Source organism: Scyliorhinus torazame, chromosome 17 (genome assembly GCF_047496885.1).
Source record: "Scyliorhinus torazame isolate Kashiwa2021f chromosome 17, sScyTor2.1, whole genome shotgun sequence".
In the NCBI taxonomy this organism is placed as follows: domain Eukaryota; kingdom Metazoa; phylum Chordata; class Chondrichthyes; order Carcharhiniformes; family Scyliorhinidae; genus Scyliorhinus; species Scyliorhinus torazame.
In genome coordinates, this window is record NC_092723.1 from 101,961,807 (window position 1) to 101,988,373 (window position 26,567).

Genomic DNA, 26,567 nt, shown 5'->3' on the forward strand with positions numbered 1-26,567 from the left:
GATGGAGACGTTTACAGCATGGAAATAGGTCCTTCGGCCCAGCTTTTCCTTGCCGCCCAGTTTCTATCACTAATCTAGTCCCACTTGCCCACATTTGGCCCATACCCACCCTGCCCATGTCTAACCTGTATTTAAAGGAAAACATTGTACCCTCCTCTACCACTGCCTCTGGCAGCTTGTTCCAGATGCTCACCACCCTCTGTGTGAAAAGATTTCCGATTCGGTCTCTGCTGTATCTCTCCCCTCTCACCTTAAACCTGTGCCCTCTAGTTCTAGACTCCTCTACCTTTGGGAAAAGATGTCAACTATCTACCTTATCTATGCTCCTCATTATTTTATAGACCTCTATATGATCACCCCTAAGCCTCCTATGCTCCAGGCTAAAAAGTCCCAGCCTATCCAGCCTTTCCTTATAACTCAGACCATCAAGTCCTGGTAGCATCCTCGTAAATAGAATGCCGACCTTTGCTCTTCAACATGGTATCCCAGCTCCTAACAGTGCTTAAAGGCCCCGCTAAACATCATGCCTCAGCCCCACCCAACCCCCAATGCCAGTCATGTTCCCTCAAATCATCCATGCCACTCGTGTATCTCTGTGATTAATATAGTTACTCATTTCAGTGAGTGTCTATCAATTAATTTAGATTTTTTTTCAAATCAGGTTTTTCTTTAAATCAGCCAGAGCCATTAAATCGCAGTATAAAAGATGATAGCATAGGCTGGCAGGACATTTTGATGTACCTTTCACTGCATGATGTTGCTTCTCCATTGGAAAAGTACTGTAATGCATGTGAACAAATATATAAGGCTAGTCAATATAAACCTCAACCTGCCTTTAAAAGGCAGATCTCTATGGTGAATCGCTGCAGTAAAAACACATTTACGTTACAAGACAGCTCAGAATGATATTTGAAGGTGTGAAAACATTTTAAACTTTTTTAAATGTACGCCTGAGCCGGGCATTCCACCTTCTTCATGAACTCTCAAACCTGGTTGATTTTAATGTGCTTCTAAAACCTTGCACCACCAGTTGTAAATAGTGCGCTGGAGGAAATAGTTTAAAATAAGGAACCTGGCCTCAACTGGGGCGGATGTGTCATTTGCACACTAAGTGTTCACAACATACAAATAGGAAAATGGCGCAGGTTCGGGAATGTGAAGGAAAATTGGATTTCCTTCAAAAAAGAAATGTTGCCATTTGGGCATTGAAACACACCTAACGAACCCGATCCAGCGTTTGGCCCCACAATCTATCGTATCCAGTTTTGGGGTTGCTGGTGTACACTTGCCTTGTACTGGCCACCGGGGACTTGGACTCTGGGGACTGCTTGCAGTCCCAGTCCTGTCCACCACAACCTGTGGCACTGTAGGGCATGCAAACCTGCTGGCCAGTTAGATTGGCTGGCAGCTCTCTAAGGTGGCACTTCCTCCCGAGCGATGGGCAGAAGTCTCGTCTCCAGCCAGTTAATGTCTGAGAAGGAAAACTCTGTCACCCGAAAAATCCTGGTCATAAAATCTGGAACTGGAATGGTGGCTGTGGCTGAATCACCTTGTGTGAAATGGCCAGATATTTTTCAGCAATGAAAATCTCCAAGTGTTAGATATTCGTCACACAACAGGAAACATTCTACACGTTTATAATGGCAATTCACTGCAAGTGACAATTAGCTCAAGCAAGGGAAATGATGTTCCTCATTTGTTTATAAAATGACATATTATGATCCAGATTAAAATAACTCCATTATCAGATTGGTGGTGGTGTCAGGGACTAGAAATCATGGCCGGAATGTTGAGAAATGAACATCCCAATTGGAGGGGAGATGGTGGAGTAGTGGCATTGGCACTGGACTAGTAATCCCGAGACCCAGGGTAATACTCTGGGACCCGGGTTCAAATCCCACCATGGCAGATGGTGGAGTTTGAATTCAGTAAAATGATGAAATTATTATTGATTATGGTAAAAACTCAACCAGACTCGCTGCAATGTTGTTGACTCTTAAAAGCCACTTAAAGACTCTTAAAAACGAATGAAACCGGGCGGACCACCTGGCATCGACTGAGGCAATGGAAACAACAGCGGCAAACTCAGCACTGTTGACCCTGTACATCCCTCGTACATAATATCTGGGGGCTTGTGCCAAAGTTGGGAGAACTGTTTCACAGACTAGTCAAGCAACAGCCTGATGTACTCATTCTCATGGAATCACACCTTACAGATAATTTCCCAGGCACCACTATCACCATTCCAGCAGAGGTGGTGGCACAATGGTATACAGTCGGGAGGAAGTTGCCCTGTGAGTCCTCAGCATCAACCCTGGACTCCATGAAAAGGGTCAAACATGGGCAAGGAAACCTCTTGCTGATTGCCACCCTCTCCTCCATGTTGAGCACCACTTGGGGGATGCAGTAAGGGTGCCATGAATGCAGAATGTACTCTGAATGAGGAACTTCAATGTCCATCACCAAGGGTGTGGTAGTACTACCACAGACCAAGCTGGCCAAGTCCTAATGAATACAACTGTGACAGGTGGTGAGGGAACTAACATGAGGGAAACACCTACTTGACGTCATCCTCACAAACCTGCCTGCCATCTGGCCATTACAGCATCGGTAGGAGTGACCACTTCACAGCTCTGATGGAGACAAAGTTTCATCTTCACATTGACAATATGTTGTGTTGTGTGGCACTACCATTGTGCTAAATGGGATAGACTTTGAACGGATCTAGCAACTCGAGGCTAGTTGTGGGCCATCGGTAACAGCAGAATTGCACTGAGCCACAATCTGTAACCTCATGGCCCAGCATATTCCCCACTCTACCATTACCACCAAGCCAGGGGATCAACCCTGGTTCAATGAAAAGTGTAGGAGGGTATGCCTGGGGCAATACCAGACCTGCCGAAAAATGAGGTGTTAACCTGGTGAGGCTACAACACGGGACTACTTGTGTGCCAAACAGCATAAGCAGAAAGTGATAGAAAGAGCTAAGCAATTCTATAATCATCGGATCAGATCTAAGCTCTGCCGGACTGCCACATCCAGTCGTAAATGGTGATGGACAATTAAACAACTCACTGGAGGAGGAGGAGGAGAATTATCCCCATTCTCAATGCTGGGGGAGCCCAGCACATCAGTGCAAAAGACAAGGCTGAAACATTCGCAATCATCTTCAGCCAGAAGTGCCAAGTGGATGATCCATCTCGAACTCTTCCAGAAGTCATGAGCTTATAAATGTCAGTCTTCAGCCAATACAATTCACTCCACGTGACATCACGAAATGGCTAAAGACACTGGATAATGCAAAGGCAATGGGCCCTGACAATATTCCGGTAATAATAATGAAGACCTGTGCTCCAGAACTTGCATCCCTTTTTTAAAAAAAATATTTTATTAAGACATACATAATAATTTTAACAATTTTCAAGATGAAAAAACACCAAAACAAATAACACCCACCCAGCCAACACGGCTTACATACACGGCTCCCCAATCCCCCTTTCCCACTAAGTATTTCCCACCTCGACCAGCCCCCCCCATGCCTCCCTCTTTCCCTTTACCCCCCCCCCCTTCTATCTGCTGACAATTAAATTTTCCCCAAAGAAGTCGATAAACGGCTGCCTCCTCCGGGCGAACCCTAACATCGATCCTCTCAGGGCAAACTTGATCTTATTGAGCCAGAGAAACCAAACCATCACCACTGACCAATATCCCTGATTTTGGGGGTTCCGAGTCCCTCCACGCCAATAAGATCCGTCTCCGGGCTACCAGGGAGGCAAAGGCCAACACATCGGCCTCACTCGCCCCCTGGACTCACGGGTCTTCCGACACACCAAAGGACCTGCTCATATGGGCCACAGTCATATGCGCTCTGTGGACCACCTTGAATTGTATCAGGCTATGCCTGGCACACGACGAGGATGCGGTGACTGTAATCAGGGCATCCTCCCACAACTCCGCCTCTAACTCCTTGCCCAATCCTCCCACAGCCCCGCCTCTAACTCCCTTGCAGCTTGGTTAGCATCCCTAACCAAGCTGTTCCAGAAAACTACAACACTGGCATCTACTCGGAAATGTGGAAAATTGCCCAGGTGTGTCTTGTACCCAAAAATAAGGACAAATCCAAACCTGCCAATTATCCCCTACTCTCCATCATCAGTAAGGTGATGGTAGGAGTCATCAACTGTGCTATCAAGCAACACTTGTTTCGCATTAGCCTGCACATTGATGCTTGGTTTGGGTTCCGCTGGGGTCACTCAGCTCCTGACCTCATTATAGCCTTCTTCCAAACATGGACAAAGAGCTGAACTTCAGAGGTGAGGTGAGAGTGACTGCCCTTGAGGCAGTCAAGGCAGCATTTGACGAAGAATGGCATCAAGGAACCGTAGCAAAACTGGAGTCAATGGAAATCTGGGGAAAACTTTCCGCTGGTTGAAGTCATACCTGACACAAAGGAAGATGGTTATCAAACATCTCCGCTCCACTGAGATGACTCAGGTCATCACTGCAGGAGTTCCTCAGAGTAGTGTCCTCTGCCCAGCCATCTTCAGCTGCTTCATCAATGACCTTCCTTCTGCCATAAGATCAGAAATGAGGATGTACGCTGATGACTGCATATTGGTTAGCACCATTTGCGACTTCTCAGATACTGAAGCAGTCCATGTCCAAATGCAGCAAGATCTGAGCAATATCCAGGCTTGGGCTGACAAGTGGCAAGTAACATTCACACCACACTAGGTAATGACCATCTCCAACAAGAGAGAATCTAACCATTGACCCTGACATTCAATTGCGTTACCATCACTGAATTCCCCCCTATCAATATCCTGGGGGTTACCATTGACCAGAAACTGAACTGGACAAGCCATATAAATAGAGGCTAGGATCTTGCGGCAAGCAACTCATCTCCCAACTTCCCAAAGCCTGTCCATCATCTACAAGGCACAAGTCAGGAGTGTGATGGAATACTCTCCAATTGCCCGGATGAGTGCAACTCCAAAAACAGTCAAGAAACTCAACACCATCCAAGACAAAGCAGCCTGCATGATTGGCACCCTTTCCACAAACATTTACTCCCTCCGCCACAGAGGAACAGGAGCAATCATCCATCTACAAGATGCACTGCAGGCACTCACCTAGCTGCATAGGCAGCACCTTCCAAACCCACAACCACTACTATCTAGGAGGACAACGGCAGCAGATACCTGGGAACAGCACCACAAGAACGTTTTTTTTACACAGAGGGTAGTGGGTGCCTGGAACTCGCTACCGGAGGAGGTGGTGGAAGCAGGGACGATAGTGACATTTAAGGGACATCTTGACAAATACATGAATAGGATGGGAATAGAAGGATACGGACCCAGGAAGTGTAGAAGATTGTAGTTTAGTCGGGCAGCATGGTCGGCACGGGCTTAGAGGGCCAAAGGGCCTGTTCCTGTGCTGTACTTTTCTTTGTTCTTTTGTTCTTTGTTCAAGCCACTCACCATCCTGACTTGGAAATATATTCCTGTTCCTTCACCGTCGCAGGTGAGAATCCTGAAACTCCCCCAATATAAGGGTGCCAGACCTGCAGAGTCAAGGTACCCAGGTGGCATCTTGCCATGCCGGGGATCGGGCCTGAAGGTACCCTGCTTGATGATGTGTGGTGCAGGGGGTTTGAGGGCCCCTGCACCACACTAGCCTCTAAGTTGATTTTATGTTGGACACTAACAGAGAACACAAACAGAGGTTGGACACAAACAAATCAAGTTTGTTTACTTGATTTATTATTCTATAACATGGCCAGGATTGTCAATTATTTGTAAGCTGTAAATAAAGTGACACACTGCATATAATATAACAAGCAAGGGCAGCACGGTGGCGCAGTGGTGCCTCATGGCGCCGAGAACCCGGGTTTGATGCTGGCCCCGGGACACTGTCTGTGTGGAGTTTGCACATTCTCCCTGTGTCTGCATGAAGGAAGTGACTAACCGTGCCAAAATCCCCCGAAGCTAATGTACCTCTCCATTTGCTCTGGTTGCAGCTCAAGACTATACACAACAAATCCAAGTCGAAAGGAGGAAATGATTGGATCTCTTGATCGAAGAGAAGCGCGAACTTGCAGTGAAGAAGAATGTAAGTTGGTTCTGTTCACACTTACTGCTATGACTATTGTTCAAAAATAAAATCATTGAATCACTATAGTGCAGAAGGAGGCCATTCAGCCGATTGAGTCGGCACGGACCCCACTGCAACACGGACCCCACTGCAACACGGACCCCACTGCAACACGGACCCCACTGCAACACGGACCCCACTGCAACACGGACCCCACTGCAACACGGACCCCACTGCAACACGGACCCCACTGCAACACGGACCCCACTGCAACACGGACCCCACTGCAACACGGACCCCACTGCAACACGGACCCCACTGCAACACGGACCCCACTGCAACACGGACCCCACTGCAACACGGACCCCACTGCAACACGGACCCCACTGCAACACGGACCCCACTGCAACACGGACCCCACTGCAACACGGACCCCACTGCAACACGGACCCCACTGCAACACGGACCCCACTGCAACACGGACCCCACTGCAACACGGACCCCACTGCAACACGGACCCCACTGCAACACGGACCCCACTGCAACACGGACCCCACTGCAACACGGACCCCACTGCAACACGGACCCCACTGCAACACGGACCCCACTGCAACACGGACCCCACTGCAACACGGACCCCACTGCAACACGGACCCCACTGCAACACGGACCCCACTGCAACACGGACCCCACTGCAACACGGACCCCACTGCAACACGGACCCCACTGCAACACGGACCCCACTGCAACACGGACCCCACTGCAACACGGACCCCACTGCAACACGGACCCCACTGCAACACGGACCCCACTGCAACACGGACCCCACTGCAACACGGACCCCACTGCAACACGGACCCCACTGCAACACGGACCCCACTGCAACACGGACCCCACTGCAACACGGACCCCACTGCAACACGGACCCCACTGCAACACGGACCCCACTGCAACACGGACCCCACTGCAACACGGACCCCACTGCAACACGGACCCCACTGCAACACGGACCCCACTGCAACACGGACCCCACTGCAACACGGACCCCACTGCAACACGGACTCCACTGCAACACGGACCCCACTGCAACACTGATACCTATCTTCCTAAATTAAAATTACAGGATCTGGGGGGAGGTGTTGACTATGGCCTCTGCCTCCGTAAGCAGACTTCAGGGCCTTTACAGAGGCAACCCTGGGCCTTATCGTCAATGAATCCTGGAGGTGGTAAAAGGAGAAGACAAAGGGAAGTAGGGATGTCGGGTGTGGCCTCCCAAATGGCACTTACAGATGGGTGGCGGGAGGGGAGTGGGGATGGTGGCGCAGTTATATTCTCACTGGGCTAATAATCCAGAGACCCAGCGTAATGCTCTGGGACCCCAATTCTAATCCCACCACAGCAGACGGTGAAATTCAAATTCAATAAACAATCTGGAATTTGAAGTATAATGATGATCATGAAATCATTGTTGATTGTTGTATAAATCCATCTGGTTCACGTTCGGGAAGGAAATCTGCCATCCTTATCTGGTCTGGCCCATATGTGACTCCAGATCCACAGCAATGTGGTTGACACTTCTAAGTGCCCTCAGTTCAAGGACAACTAGGGATGGGCCCAGCCAGCTATGCCCACAACACATGAATGAATGAAAATAAATCCTAACTCAGATGGGGGGGGGTTAATAATGAATGAGGTGAGGTGGGGATAGTAGGCCTCACCACCCTATTCCTATTACCATCCCAACAACAATGAAATGAAATTGATGAATGTTTCTTTAAATTGACATCAATGCTGTGTTTATTTTCAATGACAGGTCACTGTTTTGGTTGACGTGCCTCCCATCAAAATGCTATGCAGCCTCTATAATGAGTGCTAGTAGCTAATTTACTTGTATGTCGTCAATGGAACGCTGGTGCTCCTGAACCCCCCTTCTCAGCATTGTCACGGGACAGGGTAACTCAATGGCTCTTTTCAGGTCCAATGTTGATTCTGCCAACAACTTCCTCTGACTCACCACGCTGTCAATCCCACACAGCAAATGGTCCCTTAACATCTCGGAGAGGGATGGACCAAATTCACAATGTTCTACCAGCTTTCAGAGCCATGTCAGAACCTCTGTCACCGACTCCCCCGGAGTCCGCATAGCCATGTTAAACTGATACCATTGCATTATCACGAATGGTTCAGGGTCGTAATGATTCGCCACTAATTCCACTAATTCATCAAAGGACTTTGACTTATGCCGAAGGCTGGGCCCTGCAGGTGGTCAGGAGGATTACCTTCCGTCAGTCCTCTCCACTGATGCCATTCGCCTGGAAGAAATACCACATTAACTCGGCAAATTGGGCCCAATCCTCCTGGCCTGCGCCAAAGGCCGCTAATTTCCCGAATAGGGGCATTTTCAAAACCCCTCCAATCTCATTCCTGCACTGCAATATCCTGGTGTGGCTGGGAGGTCCAGAATCGCAATTGTTTTTAGCTCACCGCCAGTATGAAGACCCAGGAGGCCCTGGTAGGTGAATAAATGTGAGTTTATTGTAGATATAGAAAATGGCCGCTATGGCAGCATACACACAATATATTCCCGTCGGGACAACCAGAATGTTGGTCCCTGTCCTGCCGGCTTTTACATAGCCCAGTAATGACTCCCAGATGGATGGGCCCCCGCCCTCTAGTGGGGAAGCTCCTATTCCATGGGTTCCACGGGGAGATCAATTCGGGGATCTCATGGGCCTTGTGAGGGTTATTACACTCAGCTTCTCCAAAGGGACGGTACTGTGGTTAGCACTGCTGCCTCATAGCACCAGGGACTCAGGTTCGATTCTGACCTCGGATGACCGTCTATGTGGAGTTTGCACATTCTCACCCTTTCTGCGTGGGTTTCCTCCGGGTGTTCCGGTTTCCTCCCACAGTCCAAAGATGTGCAGATTACGTGGATTGGCCAGGCTAAATTGCCCCTTAGTCTCCAAAGATGTGCAGGTTAGGTGGGGTTAAGGGGATAGGGCAGGGAGTGGGTCTAGGTAGGATTTCAGAGGGTCGGTGCAGACGGGATGGGCTGAATGGCCTCCTTCTGCACTGTGAGGATTCGATGGATTGTATGGTTCACTTCACAAAGACAACCTTTTTTTTCTCTGCTCGAAGGCAGAGCCTTGGCGATTATTCGCCAAACTTGGCAATGTGCCGTGAGCTTTTTTATCACGGGTATGGGGAGGGGGTAGGTTCCAAGTCTACTTCAGCCGAAACAGTGATCGAATCCCAAGGTGCTGGCTTTACTCTGATCCGCATGCTAGCTGTCTAGCCAACTAAACTAACTGCCCCCACTCCCCCGCAAAGACATTACATGCTGAGAACTGGAATCCAGGTTACCAAGTCATTGCCACCATCCTGAAGAAATGAAGAAAGCACCCATGACTCAACAAGTTTGCAGCTGTCTCTGGAAATAATAAGAGCCAACCTTGATCACTGCCAAGTGCCATAACAGGATTCTGGCAGAAGAACAGAGTCGTTTGTCTCACTGAAGGACTTAATCATACAGTTAACCAGAAACATGTGTCACTTTTCTTCTCTCTATGCGTAACGCCATTTCTCTACTGTATCATCAAATTCACTTTGTTAATGATCAGTCATTTTGGGTTACAGTACACTGATAGTGAACATCCCAGTGTTTCATTGCGAAGCCGAGTGGATTACCTGGCATGGAGCAATTCAGGCTGCTGGAGGCCTCAATTCAAGCATATCAAGCACTGGAGCATGCATTATCAAGGGTGTGGTTTTATCTGCTTGTGAAAGAATAGCTGGTTTGTGGAATATGAAAAGAATGGGGTGGGATTCTCTATCCCGCCAGCCCTGTTTTCTGACACAGTGCATTCCCGCCAGCTGCGGAATTCTCCTTTCCCGCAGCTGGCCAATGGGGTTTCCCATTGTGGCCACCCCATGCTATCGGGAAACCAGCGGGCCAGCGAACCAGAAGGTCCCGATGGTGTTTGAGGTAGAGGCACAAGGTAGGGAAAATTAAAGGGAGATTTTCTCTGTGTTTCATTTTTCTGCACTAGAAGCTCTTGACTTTAGCAGCGTCTGCCCACAATTTTCCATGGCTAACAATTCCTCATCTTAATAAACACTAAATTCACAAGTGACCAAAGTTGAAAGAGTAAATTGACAACAAGGTGGATGTGATAAAGCCAGGGGAGTCCAACTAGCTTCTTAACAGTCCTTTATTTCAGTAACAGCATAATACATGCACAGGGCCCGGTTCCCTTTCACCGGGTCCTCATTCCTTTTTAGCTGGCTCTACAGCTGCCTGCCTTTTATACTAGTGCTGGGTTAACTCCGTCCAATTGAACACAGCGAACAATCATCCCCAGGTGGATGAGTCCTGTGCAGGTTATTACACCGGATGAGGCTGAATTTGCTTTGAGCATATCCTGCTCTGCTAACGTATCTTTATGGGGGTTTTCAGTTTGTGTCTGTTGATCAGATTTCTGCCACATTTCTGGTTCAATGAAGAGCCAGTCAGTCACTTGACAGTACAGAACTTTAATATTGCTGACAAGAGAGACATGTTGCTGAAGCTTTTGGTCTTGCACTCATCAGGACAACTACAAGAAGGCTAAATTTCAAACAATCACAATAAATTATGCTACAGCAGAAAAATGGATGCTGATTGCTCAACAAGTTGACCCTGATTGGCTGGGACATTGCCATGGAGAAAGGAACAGGAAACTATAGGCTTCCCAAGCTCCCGATCGGTGCAAAGCTTGAACATATTCCTTTTGTTTGCAGAGAGCAGGTTCCTGTGTATGATCATTTGAAATTTGGAATTCTTGCATTTGTCATGATGAGTGCAAAATGAAAAGCTTTGACAACATGTCTCATGTTTGAGCAATATCGAAGAGGCAGCCTGAGCACTTTAGACGGCTGGTACTTGTGATGGATGCGATGATTTACATGATCAGTGAAAGACTCTGAAGGGAAGATGTTCTTCTGACTTGATACCAAAAGCATCCAGACAAAAGGGTGCAGCACAGAAGGAAAACCAGTGAGTAATCCTTAGCTTTCGTTCTGCTTCTAAAAGTACTTCACCCAAATTATCCCATGTTTCTATGCCTGACTGTAGCTGAATAGGGGGCAGCAAATAAACCATATCCAAATGAGCCTTAAGAGAGCCTAACACACAGGATTGCTCTTATATCTCCTAAGACCGATACAGGTTTAACGTAATCTCTGTAACTTTCAATCCATCTAACGCTTGATTTGCAATTTTAAAAAATGGTGTTATTACCCTACACTGCTTTTAATGGTTTGTGAATTTTTACCCAAGATACCTTTGCTCCTCTAGCTCATAAAGAGTCTTCTTTTCCAAGTAATATATGTTAATAAATTGTGAAGCCCCCTCGCACTCAAACCAGCATCCCCAACCACATTCCCTCTATCTACAGCTCAGTGGCCCAGTGCTGACTTTGTTTTATCTTCCTCAAGGCAGATTGGAGGGTCACCTGCTCTGAGAGAACAGCAGAAACACACCTTTGGCAATCGATAAAGACCATCAACAGGAAAAAGTCTCTCGATCTTGAGCATCATTTTATTTCAAAATTGATCAACTCTGCTCAGACGTTAAGTACAGTAAGAAGTCTTACAACACGGACTTCCGGTGGCGGCAATGAGTGAGTGAGCCGCACATTCGGGGGCTCTCACTCCGGCGGGATTTGAGGACCTGGTTCCCCGGTTTTGCGGGACTGCGGAGCGCTGGAAAGACAGCCACGAAGGTGCTGAGGAACGGGCAGAGCTGCATGGAACTGCGGGAGAGCAGAAAGCAGCGCAAATGGGAGAGGACGGGACAAAGAAAAGGTGCAGAGGAAGCTGACCCGGGGGCAAAGATGGTGGACCTACGGACCTCGCACTCGGCGATCCAGCAAGCGCTGGAAAACATGCTGCAGGTGATAAAAAGCAATTTTGAATCGTTGAAGCGGGATAACTTGGACCCACTTCAGAAGGCGGTGGATCAATTGAACCAGGGATTGGATGTCTAGGATGAAAAAGTTAAGGAGCTGGGAGAGGAGGTGGAGGAGCAGGCGAATGCACAGATGATGGCTGCGCTAGAAGTCGACGGGTTGAAGGAGAGACAGAGAAGACTGCTGGACAGAGTAGAGGAGCTGGAAAATAGAGCCCGTAGACAAAATCTGAGGATCATCGACCTCGCGGAGGGGCCGGAGGGAGCTGATGCCACAGCGTTCGTGGCGGACCTGTTGATGCAGCTGATGGGGGCTGAAGCCTTTCCGCGACCGCCGGAGCTGGAGGGGGCACATAGAGTACAGGCGAGGCAGGTGCGTCCGGGGGGGGGCCCGTCCGATTGTGATCAGGTTCCACAGGTTTGTGGCGAAGGAGCGGGTGTTGCAGTGGGCAAAGAGCGCTAAGAGCAGCACGTGGAATAACCGTGTCCTTCGCATTTACCAGGACCTAAGCTAGGAGGTGGCCAGGCGGCGAGCAGCCTTTAAACAAGTTAAGGAGGTGTTGTTCAAAAAGCACGTGAAGTTTGGTCTGCTCTTCCTGGCTCGTCTTTGGGTTACGCATCAGGGCCAACACCACTACTTCTCCGAGCCCGAAGAAGCGATGGACTTTGTGAGGGATCAAGGGCTGGTCTTGAAAAAAGGTCCCACGGACGCAAGCTAGGGTCCGAGATTTACTGGTTGAAGGGACGCCTACTGTGCCTGGACTGCAGGTCGACTGTTTACTGCTTTGAAGGTGCCTTGTGTATTTTTTGTGGGCGGTTTTTGCCTGTGGGGGATGTGGGGGGAGGGTATCCCCCCCCCCCCCCCCCCCCCCCCCCCCCCCCCCTCCGAATGGTTCTTTTCCTTGTGTTGCGGTGTGATATCTTTTTTCTTTCTTTTTGGTGCTCAGAAAGGGACGTGGGTTAACACTTTTCTGTGTACACAGCTGGAACTGTGTTGTACCTGGAGCAGCCTCGTGTTGCTGTTTGATGTTTACATCTTGTTTGATCTTTCCCAGCATAGTGAGACTGCTCCAGTGGGTCGGAGTGTGGGACGGTGTGCTGGGGAGTCGGAAGATGAGGTCGGGGAAACTATGGAAGTGAGACAAGGGGTCGCCGGAGCGATGAGTCACCGGGCTAGCAGATTGGCTAGTCAAGGGAGTCAGGGGGGGGGGGGGGGGGGGAATACAGCCAGTGAATGGCAGGGGTGGGGTTTTCGGGGGATGTTGCTGGGGGGGGGGGGGGGGGGGGAGTTATTTTGCTGACGGGGGGGGATCTGAAGTAGGTAATGGAAAGGAGGTCGGGGGTGGAGGCAGCCAAGAGGCCTACTCAGGGAGAGACGGACATTGCAGGCAGAACTGTGGGTGCTATCCACGAGTAGGGCCGTGGAACAACTTAGGAAAGCGAGGGGAGTCGTGTATGAGCATGGGGAGAAGGCTAGCAGATTGCTAGCGCAGCAACTCAGGAACAGGGAGGCGGCCAGGGAAATAAGTAGAGTGGTTGATGGGGAGGGGAGCAGAGTGGAGGACCCGGCAGGACTGAATAAGGTATTTCGGGACTTCTGTAGCAAGCTGTACACTTCAGAACCAGTTTGGCAGCCCTGATCACGGCTCCCCTACCGCTGTCGCCGGCCAGGTACTCCACCAGCCCGGTAGTGGGGGCGGCCCTGCAGATATGGGGCCAGTGGAGGAGGCATGTGGGGGGGGGGGGTGGGTGCGTCTGTTTGGGCTCCAATATGTGATAACCATCGATTCGCCCCCGGGAACATGGATGGAGGGTTTCGAACATGGCGACGGCCGGGGGTGGGGAGGATGGGCGTTATGTTCCTGGAGGGGAGCTTTGCGAGTTTGAGGGGCTTGGAGGAGAAATTTGGGCTGGTAAGGAGAAATTACTTTAGATACTTACAGATGCGGGACTTTGTACGCAGACAGTTCCCATCCTTCCCACGCCTCCCGCCAATAGGGATCCAGGACAGAATAGTCTCTAGAGGAGAAGGAGGAGACGGTAGAGTCTCGGATATCTACAAGGTGCTCATGAAGGGAGAAGAGTCCCAGATGGAAGAACTGAAACAAATTGGAGGAGGAGTTTGGCGGGGAGATGGAGGACGGGCTGTGGGCGGAAGCTCTGAGTAGGGTAAACTCAACCGCAACATGTGCCAGGCTCGGCCTGATTCAATTTAAGGTCGTTCACCGGGCCCACATGACGGTAGCTCGGATGAGCAAATTCTTTGGGGTAGAGGACAAGTGTGCTAGATGCGCGGGGGAGGACCAGTGAACCATGTTCACATGTTTTGGGCATGTCCTAAGCTTAGGGGGTACTGGGAGGTATTTGCAGGGGTCATGTCCCGGGTGCTGAAAATAAGGGTGGTGATGAGTCCAGGGGTGGCAATTTTCGGGGTTTCGGAAGACCCAGGAGTCCAGGGGAAGAAAGAGGCCAATGTTCTGGCCTTTGCTTCCCTAATAGCCCGGCGGTGAATACTGCTGGCATGGAGGGACTCAAAGCCCCCAAAGACCGAACTATGGCTTTCGGACATGTCAAGTTTTCTGGGTATGGAAAAAATTAAGTTCGCCTTGAGGGGATCTGTACTGGGGTTCGCCCGAAGGTGGCAACCATTCATCGACTTCTTCGCGGGAGAGTGAACGTCAGCGGGGGGTGGGGGGAAGAGAACAAGGGGGGGAGGTACCCATGGTACCCATGTTGATGATCTGGCACGTCTTGCAGAGATTGCCATGGCGGGTTGTGTGGTGTCGTGGTCACGGTTCTGAAGGCTGGGTAGTTTGCTGCAAACAATGGTTTGTTTGAGGTTGTGCAGATGTTTGAAGGCAAGTAGTGAGACTGTGGGGATGACCCTAGCAAAATGTTCGTCTTCATCGATGACGTGTTGAAGGCTGCGAAGAGGATGTCGTAGTTTCTCCGCTCCGGGGAAGTACTGGACGATGAAGGATACTCTGTCGGTTGTGTGCCGTGTTTGTCTTCTGATGAGGTTGGTGAGATTTTTTTTGCTGTGGCGCATTGGAACTGTTGATCAATGAGTCGAGCGCCATATCCCATTCGTACGAGGGCATCTTTCAGCGTCTGTAGATGTCTGTTATGCTCCTCCACGTCTGAGCAGATCCTGTGTATACGAAGGGCTTGTCCATAGGGTATGGCTTCTTTAATGTGTTTAGGGTGGAAGCTGGAGAAGTGGAGCATCGTGAGGTTATCCGTGGGCTTGCGATAAAGTGAAGTGCTGAGGTAACCGTCCTTGATGGAGATGAGTGTGTCCAAGAATGCCACCGATTCTGGAGAGTAGTCCATGGTGAGTCTGATGTTGGGTTGGAACTTATTGATGTCATTGTGTAGACGTTTCAGTGATTCTTCGCCGTGGGTCCAAAGGAAAAAAATGTCATCGATGTATCTCGTGTATAACGTCGGTTGAAGGTCCTGTGCGGTGAGTTCCGCACACGGGTTTGGCCTCAACCGGGACCTTGGATTCATGTCTCATGACATTCACCCCCCACCATCTGGCCTGGGCTTGCGAAACCCTACCAACTGTCCTGGCTTGAGACAATTCACACCTCTTTAACCTGGGATTACCCCTCTCTCTGGCTCTGTAAAGACTTAATTACCTGCAAATGCTCACATTCAAAGTATTGTCTTGCATCTTTGACTTTGTCTATATACATGTTTCTGGAACCTACCTGTTCCTCATTCACCTGAGGAAGGAGCAGTGATCCGAAAGCCAGTGATTTCAAACAAACCTGTTGGGCTTTAAGCTGGTGTTGTAAGACTTCTTACTGTGCTCACCCCAGTCCAACGCCGGCATCGCAACATCAGAAGTTAAGTGACAGAAATCCTTCTCCCATGTACTGTAACTTTCAAATTTCTTCAGATGTATCCCCTGAATTTGACCCTTCAAGGTCCAGGTGACAGCTGTATTTCTTCAGCCTGTTGTGTAGCTGCTTCACGGTACCGAGCCTCACCGGGAAGGCCGGACACTGAAGATGCCTGTATAATCGAAGGCACCTCTGATGTCCTTCCACTCTAATACCTCCTCGATGGCTCAGGGGTTGGACGAGGGGCTTTCATATTTCTAATATTCCTTTGTCAGATTTTTTTGTGGTCATTTTATTTCCTGCTGACTGCCTGAAGCTAGGCTCATGGTCTGAGCTAAAGCAAATAAATTGATTGTGAAATTCTGTTTCCTCTGAGGATTACATTTGAGCGGATATCTAAAACTGGATCCAGATGGCGGGAGGGTGGGGGAAAAAGGAAAGGTCTAGCATCCTAAAGCGATCAGTAAGCGAATAGGGACTTGCAGTCCATCCCGATGTTGGAACCATTAACTGATGACTTCAAGGAGGTAGAGTTCATCATTGACAGCTGCTGACTATGCAAGGATGTAAATCTCCTCCAACGCAGACAAATTCTTGTCTTTTAAATTCTTCTGGCTGGCAGCTTTATCTCATTGTAAATAGTTTATTTTGTCTCAGTTTGAATTGCAAAGTGTATAGTTGACCCAAGCCTTCACTGATGTAGATTTTGGCTCCCTGCTTGCCAAAGTGGTTGAACAAGCTGAGGCCAGTGCGAGACTCTCTGTAAAAATAAATGTTTAAATGAAGGCTTTGGCTGGGATTTCCTGGAGTGGACTCATGCAGAAGTCACACTGACATTTATGCCAATACTTACATTGGTCTTGCCCGCGATCAACACCCAAACCTTCTGCTGAAGCAAATGACACAACTCTACTCCGACACTATAGTTACGGTGAAAAAGTTCAGGAAATTTTGAGCTGATAAATTGTGGATACCAGAACCAAGAGTGGGGAGAACTTTACACAGGAGGAGCCCATGGGTTTGGTTGTGATTCGAGGATTAAAACTGACAAAAATGTCAGCACACTGGATGCTGGCTTGAGCACAGTAGTCTGGTTGTGCGCAACCCCCATCGGGACTGTCAGATTATCTATTATCACGTGCCAATTGCACAACTGGAACAAGATTTCAACGCAGTTTTAAATTTAATGTTGTACCCAAAAGTTTTCTGCTTCCCGAAACTCACCATTGAAAGCAACGTGAGAACCCAACAGCCAATAAGGGGCTGACTCAGACTCAATCAATGCTCAGTACAGCTGCTTCCTTACCTGCTATGGGGAAGGGTTTGCCCCATATGTTTTCTGGGAAGTTTTCGAGATCACATTTTGGATTTAGTAGTAGTAATGATGGTAAAACTGTCAGCATTCACCATCATTACTCCTCGGAGAGTGACAGTAATTTTAAGCGACCACACGTGCAGAGTTAACCCTTGAAATCAACTCAGACTACAATCAATTCGAAATCACTGATCTGTCGAGAACATGTCCTTTGACACTATTGATTCCACGGTGGAGATTCTTGATGTTACCCCGTTGGTGCGATCCTCCGACCACGCTGCTCCAGAAAAGCATCTCGCAGCAGTGCGGCATGGCCGTTGAAAGCCGGGAGACCTCGCTCCCAGGATCTACCCTGCTCGCAACGCCTCACGAGGTTCAACGCAATCTCGTGAGGCATTGCAAGGGGAATTCCACCCACAATGGACAGGATCACGTTTTAGCAAATCTGAGTATTAGAGCGAGGCAGTAAGACTTACTCTAATGTGCAGATTCCTGAGGTACCTGAAGCTTTGGGATTCAATGCCTTCGCCTCAGGGCCCTTGGGCGAGAACTTTTTGATACTGGTCCCCACAAATTGGGACCAGACGGAGCGGCACTCATGGGATCTCCAAGGAGATCTGAGGCCCCGAGCTGCATGGGGACCCCCAGCTATCAGGGTGGTGCCGTGGCACTGCTGGTGCAACCTGGATACCCTGGAAGTGCCAGTCTGGCACTCTGGGTACAGCCAGCCAGCCATCTTGGCATTACCACCTGGGTGCCAGCCTGGCACTGCCAATGTGCCCAGGTGACACTGCCAGCTGGCAGAACACTACCAAAGTACCAGGTTGGCATTGCCAAGGTGCCAAGCTGGCATTTTTGCACGAGTGTGACCAGGTCGGGGTTGCACACCGTGGGTGTTGGGGGTACTTCCTTGGTGCATTCGGGCTGGGGTAGAGGTCGGGCATCGGTGCTTCGGAGATCGGAATACCATTTTTAAATGGGGTCCCGATCTCTCGCTACAACAGGGAGTTCCGGCGAGCAGGGCTCTCCATTGTAAACAGCGGGGCTATGTGTGGCCTTGGCCACTCGTTCCCCTTTTAGGCCCCTTATTCAAAGCAAGTCGCTGTGAGTGCCGATAAATACGTGGCTTAATGCGCTTGCTCGAGGACTTTTTTCCCATTTGTTAAGTGAGGTGCAACTAAATGTCATACTAAATTCAGAATTACTGCTGGAAAAACCTTTCTCGCCCTGAACAACAAATTTTATATTTGTGGCGTAGCCGATTTCTCCATTGTGTTAAAAGAAAATGTACATATTTTAAAGTATTTTTTTCATAAGTTTGTTTATGATATTGCTTCTACATTAATCCCACATGTATGTCCCAATCATTTACTTTGCAGCTGTAAAATTGATATTCATTGCATTTTAATTCTTGATTTGCTCTCTGTGAGCATTGTCGATGTGATTGGCTGCTTAGCCTGATTGTTGACATCAGTGTTACTGAATGCATGGAGATCCCCCCCCCCCCCCCCCCCCCCCCCCCAAACGTTGAAATATTTGAACTAATATTGGAAAAAATCCATGTGACAGAGATCACTTAATCTTTAAGAGAAGCTTTCTTCAGGGTCCGGATGAGTGTCGGCACTTTGCCATTAATCTGAACCGATTGGATATGTGCTGCCTTTGCAGTGAATGTTTATGTACCGGGTGCCAATCAAGCAGTCTGCTCTGTCCTGGATGGTATCAAGCTTCTTGAGTGTTGTCGGAGCTGCACTCATCCAGGTAAGGAGAGAATATTCCATCACACTCCTGCCATGTGCCTTGTAGGTGGTGGACAGACTTTGGGGAGTCAAGAGATGAGTCACTCGCCACAGGATTCCTAGCCTTTGACCTGCTCTTTTAGCCACAGTATTTATACGGCTGATCCAATTCAGTTTCTGGTCAATGGTAACCCCCCAGGATGTTGATAGTGGAGGATTGAACAATTACCATTGAATGTCAAGGGGCAATGGTTTGATTCTCTCTTGTTGAAGATGGTCATTGCCTGGCACTTGTATGGCACAAATGTTGCTTGCCACTTGTCAGCCCAAACCTGGATATCGTCCTCATCTTTCTGCATTTGCATATGGACTGACTCAGTATCTGTTGGAGGCATAACCAGGATCTTCTATCCAAAAGGACCACAATGCATAAAACAGGTGACTGATGGATTATCTGCTAGGATCGGCAATGATTTTAACATTGCCTGCAAAGAAATTGGTCAAAATGAGCTGGTCGTCGGATGTGTGTTTCTCTCTGACAGACTTCCCTCAGGTTGAGGGTGTGATCGGTTGTAGACACATGGCAATCTGCACACCCAGATCACCCTGGAGTGTTCATCCACTGCAAGGGCCTGCACTACATAAATGTGAAACTGGTGTGCAATCGCTGTAGAATGTAGGCAAGAATCCCCGTGAGCCGCCATGATGCTTTACCCTGTGGCAGTTCACTTGTCCTGATCTCCTCTGAGGCAGAGGCAGACTTAAGGGGTGGCTGCTTAGGGCACAAGGTGATCCTTCAAACTTTGCTGATGACATCCGCGAGAAACTCAACCAACTCAACAGCATGAAAGTGAGTGTTGTATCACCATCATATGTGTGATTCAACAGGCCAATAGCAATGCTGGAATGTGTTCAGGTGACTCTTTTTAATACACACATCAATGTTCTGTCCTCGCCTACACCACCCCCATTGCCACTGACACAAGCCAGAAGTCCGACAGACAATCGCCCCTTGCATATCCACCCATTCGTCCCCATCAATTCATGCCTTCCCACTTCGCATCAAACGAGCTAGACATCAGCTTTCCACATAGCATTCAAGACTGGACAAAATGGAAACGTGGTGTAAAGTGTTAACATTAATTTCTCAATTCAACATTATCTCATACAACTGTGTGCATACCCTTGTGCAACTATAAAGAATTTATCTTTCTCTTCTTTCCACTCCTACATGGTGTAACCGCAGTGATTTCAGTAACGATGTCGAGACAGGCTGCTCAGATTCCTGTTCTGACTGTGCAGATGCTCTTGGTAATCATCTTTCAGTTGATGAAGGATAGAACTGGAACCAATCTTTACAGACTTTTATAAGCATTTATTTGTAGAGTTATACTTTACCAGTGTTAATCTATCTCAACAACCACAATTTTCATCTGTGATCATTTACAGGGGCACAAGTGAAGCCCCAGATAATGCGCACCACCTGAATACAATTAATATACAATTACTAATTCGATATTGGATGTCAGATGAGCAGCTTGATAACAGAGGTCTGTGGCAGGATGGCAGAGGGGAAAAGCTTGGGTCTGAATTTTCATGGAGATGGATGGCACTGAACTCTGGGGCGTGATTCTCCCCTACCCGGCGTAATGGAGTGGCGGGAACCACTCCAGCGTCTGACCGCCCCAAAGGTGCGGAAGTCTCCGCACCCTTAGGGGCCAAGCCCTCACCTTGAGGGGCTAGGCCCGCACCGGAGTGGTTTCCGCTCCGCCGGCTGGCGGGAAAGGCCTTTGGCACTACGCCAGCCGGCGCCGAAAGGTCTTTGCCGGGCGACGCATTCGCGGGAGCGTCAGCGACTGCTGACGTCATCCCCGCGCAGGCGCAGGGGAGGGGTTCTCTTCCGCCTCCACCATAGTGAAGACCATGGCGAAGGCGGAAGAAAAAGAATGCCCCCACGGCACAGGCCCGCCCGCGGATCGGTGGGCCCCGATCGAGGGCCAGGCCACCGTGGGGGCACCCCCCGGGTCCAGATCGCCCCGCGGCCCCCCACCCCCCCCCAGGACCCCGGAGCCTGCCCGTGCCGCCTTGTCCCGCCGTTCAAAAGGAGGTTTAATCCACGCCGGCGGGATAGGGTTGACAGCGGCGGGACTTCGGCCCATTGCGGGCCGGAGAATCGCCGGGGGTGGGCCCGCTGACCGGCGCGGCGCGATTTCCCCCCACGCCGAATCTCTGGTGGCGGAGAATTCGGGACGCGGCTGGGGCGGGATTCATGCAAGCCCCCGGCGACTCTCCGACCCGGTGGGGGGTCGGAGAACCGCGCCCCTGATTCCAGATTCCTTTCCCTGAAGCTGGAACCCACCATTTATTTTCATTTTCACGAGGTGGTGTGGCATGGGGGAGTAAGAAATGGGAGGTGCGGCGAAGGGCGGGTTGTACTTTGCAGATCCAAGGTTAATGGAGGCAGCTGCTCAAATGCATCCAATTCCTGTTTGTGGGATGCCCAAAGCACGACTCGTGGGATATTAGACATTTGAGGAAGAGGTTTAAAGCGGCTGGAGTTGTTTGAAGAGGTAAGGAACACCTTTTGGAGGGAACAGGTGCCCCTTTTGGAGAAATAAGGTGCTCTTTGGAAGAGGTCAGATATCCATTTGGGATAAAGTAGACATGAATGTGCGTAAAAAGTAGATAAGGAGCCTGCCTCATACAGATGAACAAAATGAAGGCCCTTGGGCAACACTGGGGGTCATGATGTGTGGGTCATGAAAAAAGGTCATAATTGGTGATGCAGTGGCTACGATTGGATAAGTAAGCGTAGAACCAAGCAAGCATTTTCCAGTGGATTGGACAGTAGATTTCATTTTGTTTTAATCTGTATGTATTTGGAGCTCTAAGGTTCTACTCTGCCAGTGTTCTGCGTACTTACAGGTCCAGAGAAAGAGCCACACAAAGCTTGCAATGGTTAGGGAAGGGTGATCAATGCGGAAACATTATTGTCTGACAAACGGTCAGTCCAGGACACTGGTATCTAGTGAATAGGGCTTAAATTTATGCTGCCAATGCTCTAATCTCTGGAAAAGCTAGAAAAATGACCTCTTGAGGTGCTTCTGGCAGTTGTAGAGACAGTAAGGTATTTACAAACACTGCTGCTAACATCAGGGCTGCTGTCTGCAGCACCAGTACCGTGTAATTGGGTCATTAGTGAACTGAATTACTTGGTTTAATTCCTTCATTTACTAATGTGCTGCACGTGTTGAATGTGTTTACTGGACCTTCACTTTACTATGTGTGATTTCTGGCAAGTGATGAATATTCACAGCCTCCCCTTGCGTGACAAAAATGCCTAAAACATTCCCTTCGATAACATTACCCTTGCTGGCGCATACATTTGGTGAGCCTTATGGAGATGATGCCCTGGTAATGAACTGTTCCCAGCTTTTATGTCTCATGCCTACACACTATTTAAAAAATGACATTTTGTTTCCCTTTTCAGTCTCCAGACAAATTGGATGGCAGATTTGTTCCGAAATGTCATATCCCTCGGGAAGCTCTGGTCCTACATTTCTACTCTCAGGCCCCGCTGAAGCATCTGTTATGCTAATAAAGCGAGACAAAGGACTACAACAGTATCTGCTGGAGGCAGCATACTCTTATATTACACAGGTACCCTTTCCTTCCTGTACAGGGCGAAAATAAGGATTAGGCGGACTCAAAGAACTTTAGGCCCAACATTAACTGTGTGGCTGCATTGAAGGTAATTACATTTAAACAATGCGTGCCTCACCATGTCAGTCACTACAGTAAGTGCCCCATTCACTCGCTGTCTTGGAAACACCACAGGTATTTCTACTAGGCTTTCCATGATTAATTCTAACGATACGAGGTGTCCAAAGAATTTAAATGAGCCCAGTTTAATGATTTTAAGCATGATTGAATGTTTCAAGAACAACATTTTGCTGTAAACTTGGCAACACACAAATTCTGTCCTGATATCCATTCAGATTCTATATAATTTCCCTACCTGACAGAACGGTACCAGGAGATGTGGAGAGGGGTCCAGGCATCGGTCAAAAACCCAGCAAAGCCAGTGGCCTGGCGGTCCAGGTGACCATAATAATAGGGCTTCATTAAAATCAAATGCTACAGTCTCTCATCCCTGGCTGGCGGGTGGGAGAGTAAACCAGCGATAGGAGGGTCAAGTGGGGAGAATTTCTGGTAACTAATTTTTTAAAAAGGCAGTCATTTATGTAGCATTTTTCATGGCCACCGGACACCTCAAAATGCTTGACAACCAATGACGTACTTTTGAAAAGTGTGGTTGCTATTGTACTGTAGGAAGTACAGCAGCCAATTCTACTTACAACAAGCTCATGTCATATCTGACCAACTTAAATGAATTTTTTGAAGAGGTGACCAGGGGTGTAGATGAGGGAAATGCATGTGGTGTAGTCTACTTGGACTTCAGTAAGTCTTTTGATAAGGTCCCACATAGGAGACTGGCAGCGAAGGTGAGAGCCCATGGGATCCAAGGAAATTTGGCAAATTGGATCCAGAATGGATGAGTGGCAGGTGATGGTCAAGGGGTGTGTTTCCGACTGGAAGTCTATCTCCAGTGGGGTCCTGCAGGTATCACTGTTGGGGCTCTTGTTTGTGGTTTATATAAATGATTTAGACATGTATGTGGGGGGGTTGATCAGTAAATTCGCGGATGATAAGAAAATTGGTGGGATGGTAAATAGTGACGAGGATAGCCTTAGATTTTAGGATGATATAGTCGGGCTGGGCAGATGGGCCAATCAGTAGCAAATGGAATTTAATCCAGATAATTCATTTCCATCATTTATGGAGAGACTGCAGCATAGTGGTAATGTCATGGGACGAGTATCGCACAGGCGTAGATTTATAAGATGGCACAGTGGGTTAGCATCGCGGCTTCACAGCGCCAGGGACCCGGGTTCAATTCCTGCCTCGGGTGACTGTCTGTGTGGAGTCTGCACATTCTCCTTGTCTCTGCGTGGGTTTCCTCCGGGTGCTCCAGTTTCCTCCCACAGTCCAAAGATATGCAGGTTAGGTAGATTGGCCGTGCTAAATTGCACCCTAGTGTCCAAAAGGTTGGGTGAGGATACGGGGATAGAGTGGGGGAGTGGGCCTAGGTAGGGTGCTCTTTCAGAGGATCGGTGCAGACTTGATGGATCGAATGGCCTCCTTCTGCACTGTAGAGATTCTATGACTCTATAACTCAATGATTCTATAAGTGTGAGGTGATGCACTTGGGCAGGTCAAAAAGGCAAGAGAATATATGATAAACGGCAGGAACTTGGGAAGCACCCAGGGTAGCGGGACCTTGGTGTGCAGGTACATCGATCCCTTAAGGTATCAGGGCAGATAGATACAGTGGCTAAGAAGGCATATAGGTATACTTGCCTTTATTAGCCAAGGCATAGAGTTTAAGAGCAGGGAGATTATATTGGAACTGTATAAAACATTGTTTAGGCCACAGCTAGAGTATTGTGGGCAGTTCTAGAATCCACATTATGGGAGGGATGTGATAGCACTGGAAAGCGTGCAGAGGAAATTTACCAGGATGTTGCCTGGGCTGGAGAGTTTTAGTTATGAAGTGAAATTCAATTTATCACGCTGATGGGCAGGGTCTAATAGAGCCGGCAACGCTGGTTAAAAGGGACGCCCTGAACTGCGATTTAAAAAATACATCCACCTCCCCCCCCCCGCCCCCCCCTCCACCCCCAGTGGATGACGACAACTACCCCAGAGGGGCCCTCGGGCAGTGCCAGGGTACCAGGGGATAGTGCTAGGATACCGCCCGAGTATGTCCCTCCTTCCCCCCGCCCTCCGCCCCCAGGGCCAATGCATACCTGTGCCCCCTGCCCCCCCCCCCTTCCCCAGGGGCGATGCTTACCTGTACGCCACCCCCCCCCCCCCTCCAGGGGCAATGCTTATCTGTGCCCTCCGCCCCCCGACGGGCTCCCTTTGCCTGGTTCACGTGTTGCAAAAGCAGTTGCAAACATCACCGATATGAAGTCACGCCGGCGTGGGGGAAATTCCTAACGGCGTGGGAACATATGGTGGGGAAGCCCCTTAATGAAATAATTTATTGACATGGGCGGGACCCTCGATACATCACCAGCGAGGGTTGGGGAAAATCAGAAAATGTGATTCTCGTTTTCTGAACCTTGTGATGTTTGCACCCATCTTGCCATTTGTGCTCATGGTGAACGCACGTGCAAAATCGTGGCATAGAATTAGGGGATACAATTTAAAAATAAGGGTTCTCCCATTTAAGACCAGAGTTGAGGAGAACTTTTTTCTCTCGCAATGTAATGAGTCTGTGGAACTCTCACTCTCCAGAGAGCAGTGGAGGTTGGGCCATTGAATGTTGAGTTAGATAGATTGTTGATTGACAAGGGAGTGAAAGGAAATGGTGGGGCAGGAAGGAAAGTGGAGTTGAGGCCACAATCATAAAGCCACAATATTATTGAATGGCGCAGTAGACTCAAGGGGCCTACTCCTGTTCCTAATTCGTATGTTCGTACATAACTGGCTTCTGCCTGTTTTCTAAAAGAACAGTCAAAATTGTGGCCAGAGTGTATTTACTTTTATTTTCCAATGACACTGCAAAAAGACATGTTCTGCATATAGACTTTGGGCTGCCAAAGCATGGAGCCGCAGTTCAATAGTAAGTAAAAAAATGTCTTAAAAATGATGAGATGACATTAAGCGAATCTCAAGATTAATCCACTGTGGCTTTACAAAGCCATGGTAATCTGCCAAAGGGAATAGACCAGCAGAATTCACTTGAAAATATTCCTTATTATCTATTTATTGAATTGCAGCCAATTTAGTAGTTTTCTCTTCGGCCTTGAGAATAAAAAGGTTATATCGAGCCAAATGTACCTCTTAGTTCCTTTTATGCTCACCGTAGGTTCTACAATTTTTATTATTCACTCATTGGATTTGGACATCACTGACAAGGCTAGCATGTATTGCCTGTCCGTAATTGTCTTCGAGAAGATGTTGGTGAGCTATCTTTTTGAACTGCTCCAGTCCTTTAATGGAGATACGCTCAAATCTCTATTTGAGAGAAACCATTTTTATCTAGTAACAGTGGATAGTACAATTCCATAGAATCACTACAGTGCAGAAGGAGGACATTTGGCCCATCGAGTGTGCACCGAACCTCCAAAAGAGCACCCTACCTAGGCCTACTCCCCCGCCTTATCTCTATAACCCCGTGGATTGATCATGGCCAATTAACCTAAACTGCCCGTCTTTAGACTGTGGGAGGAAACCGGAGCACCCAGAGGAAACCCACGTAGACACAGGAAGAGTGTTCAAACACCACACAGACAGTCACCCAAGGCCGGAATTGAACCTGAGTCGCTTGCACTGTGAGGCACCACTGTGCCACCGTGCCACCCAAAGGTGCCTGAGCTGCAGGTAATGGTGTTCCAATGCGTCTGATGCCCTTGTTCCTCCAGGTAGAGACAGTGAGAATTCAACAAACCATTAAATGTCAAGGTGAGGTGGTTAGACTCTTGTAAATGAACATTGACTGGCACTTGTGTGACACAAATTTTACTTGACACTTATCAGCCCAAGCCTGA

General features: G+C 48.8%; 1 protein-coding gene across 1 annotated transcript in view; it reads left to right on the forward strand.

The window, feature by feature from the left end:
• The window catches only part of LOC140394025 (uncharacterized), a 654,493-nt gene that overhangs the window by 260,536 nt on the left and 367,390 nt on the right, over nt 1-26,567 (forward strand). The window contains exons 20-21 of the mRNA XM_072480809.1: nt 6,020-6,111; nt 22,439-22,608. Coding sequence (XP_072336910.1) covers nt 6,020-6,111; nt 22,439-22,608 — 262 coding nt within the window. The remainder of the gene's footprint in view (nt 1-6,019; nt 6,112-22,438; nt 22,609-26,567) is intronic.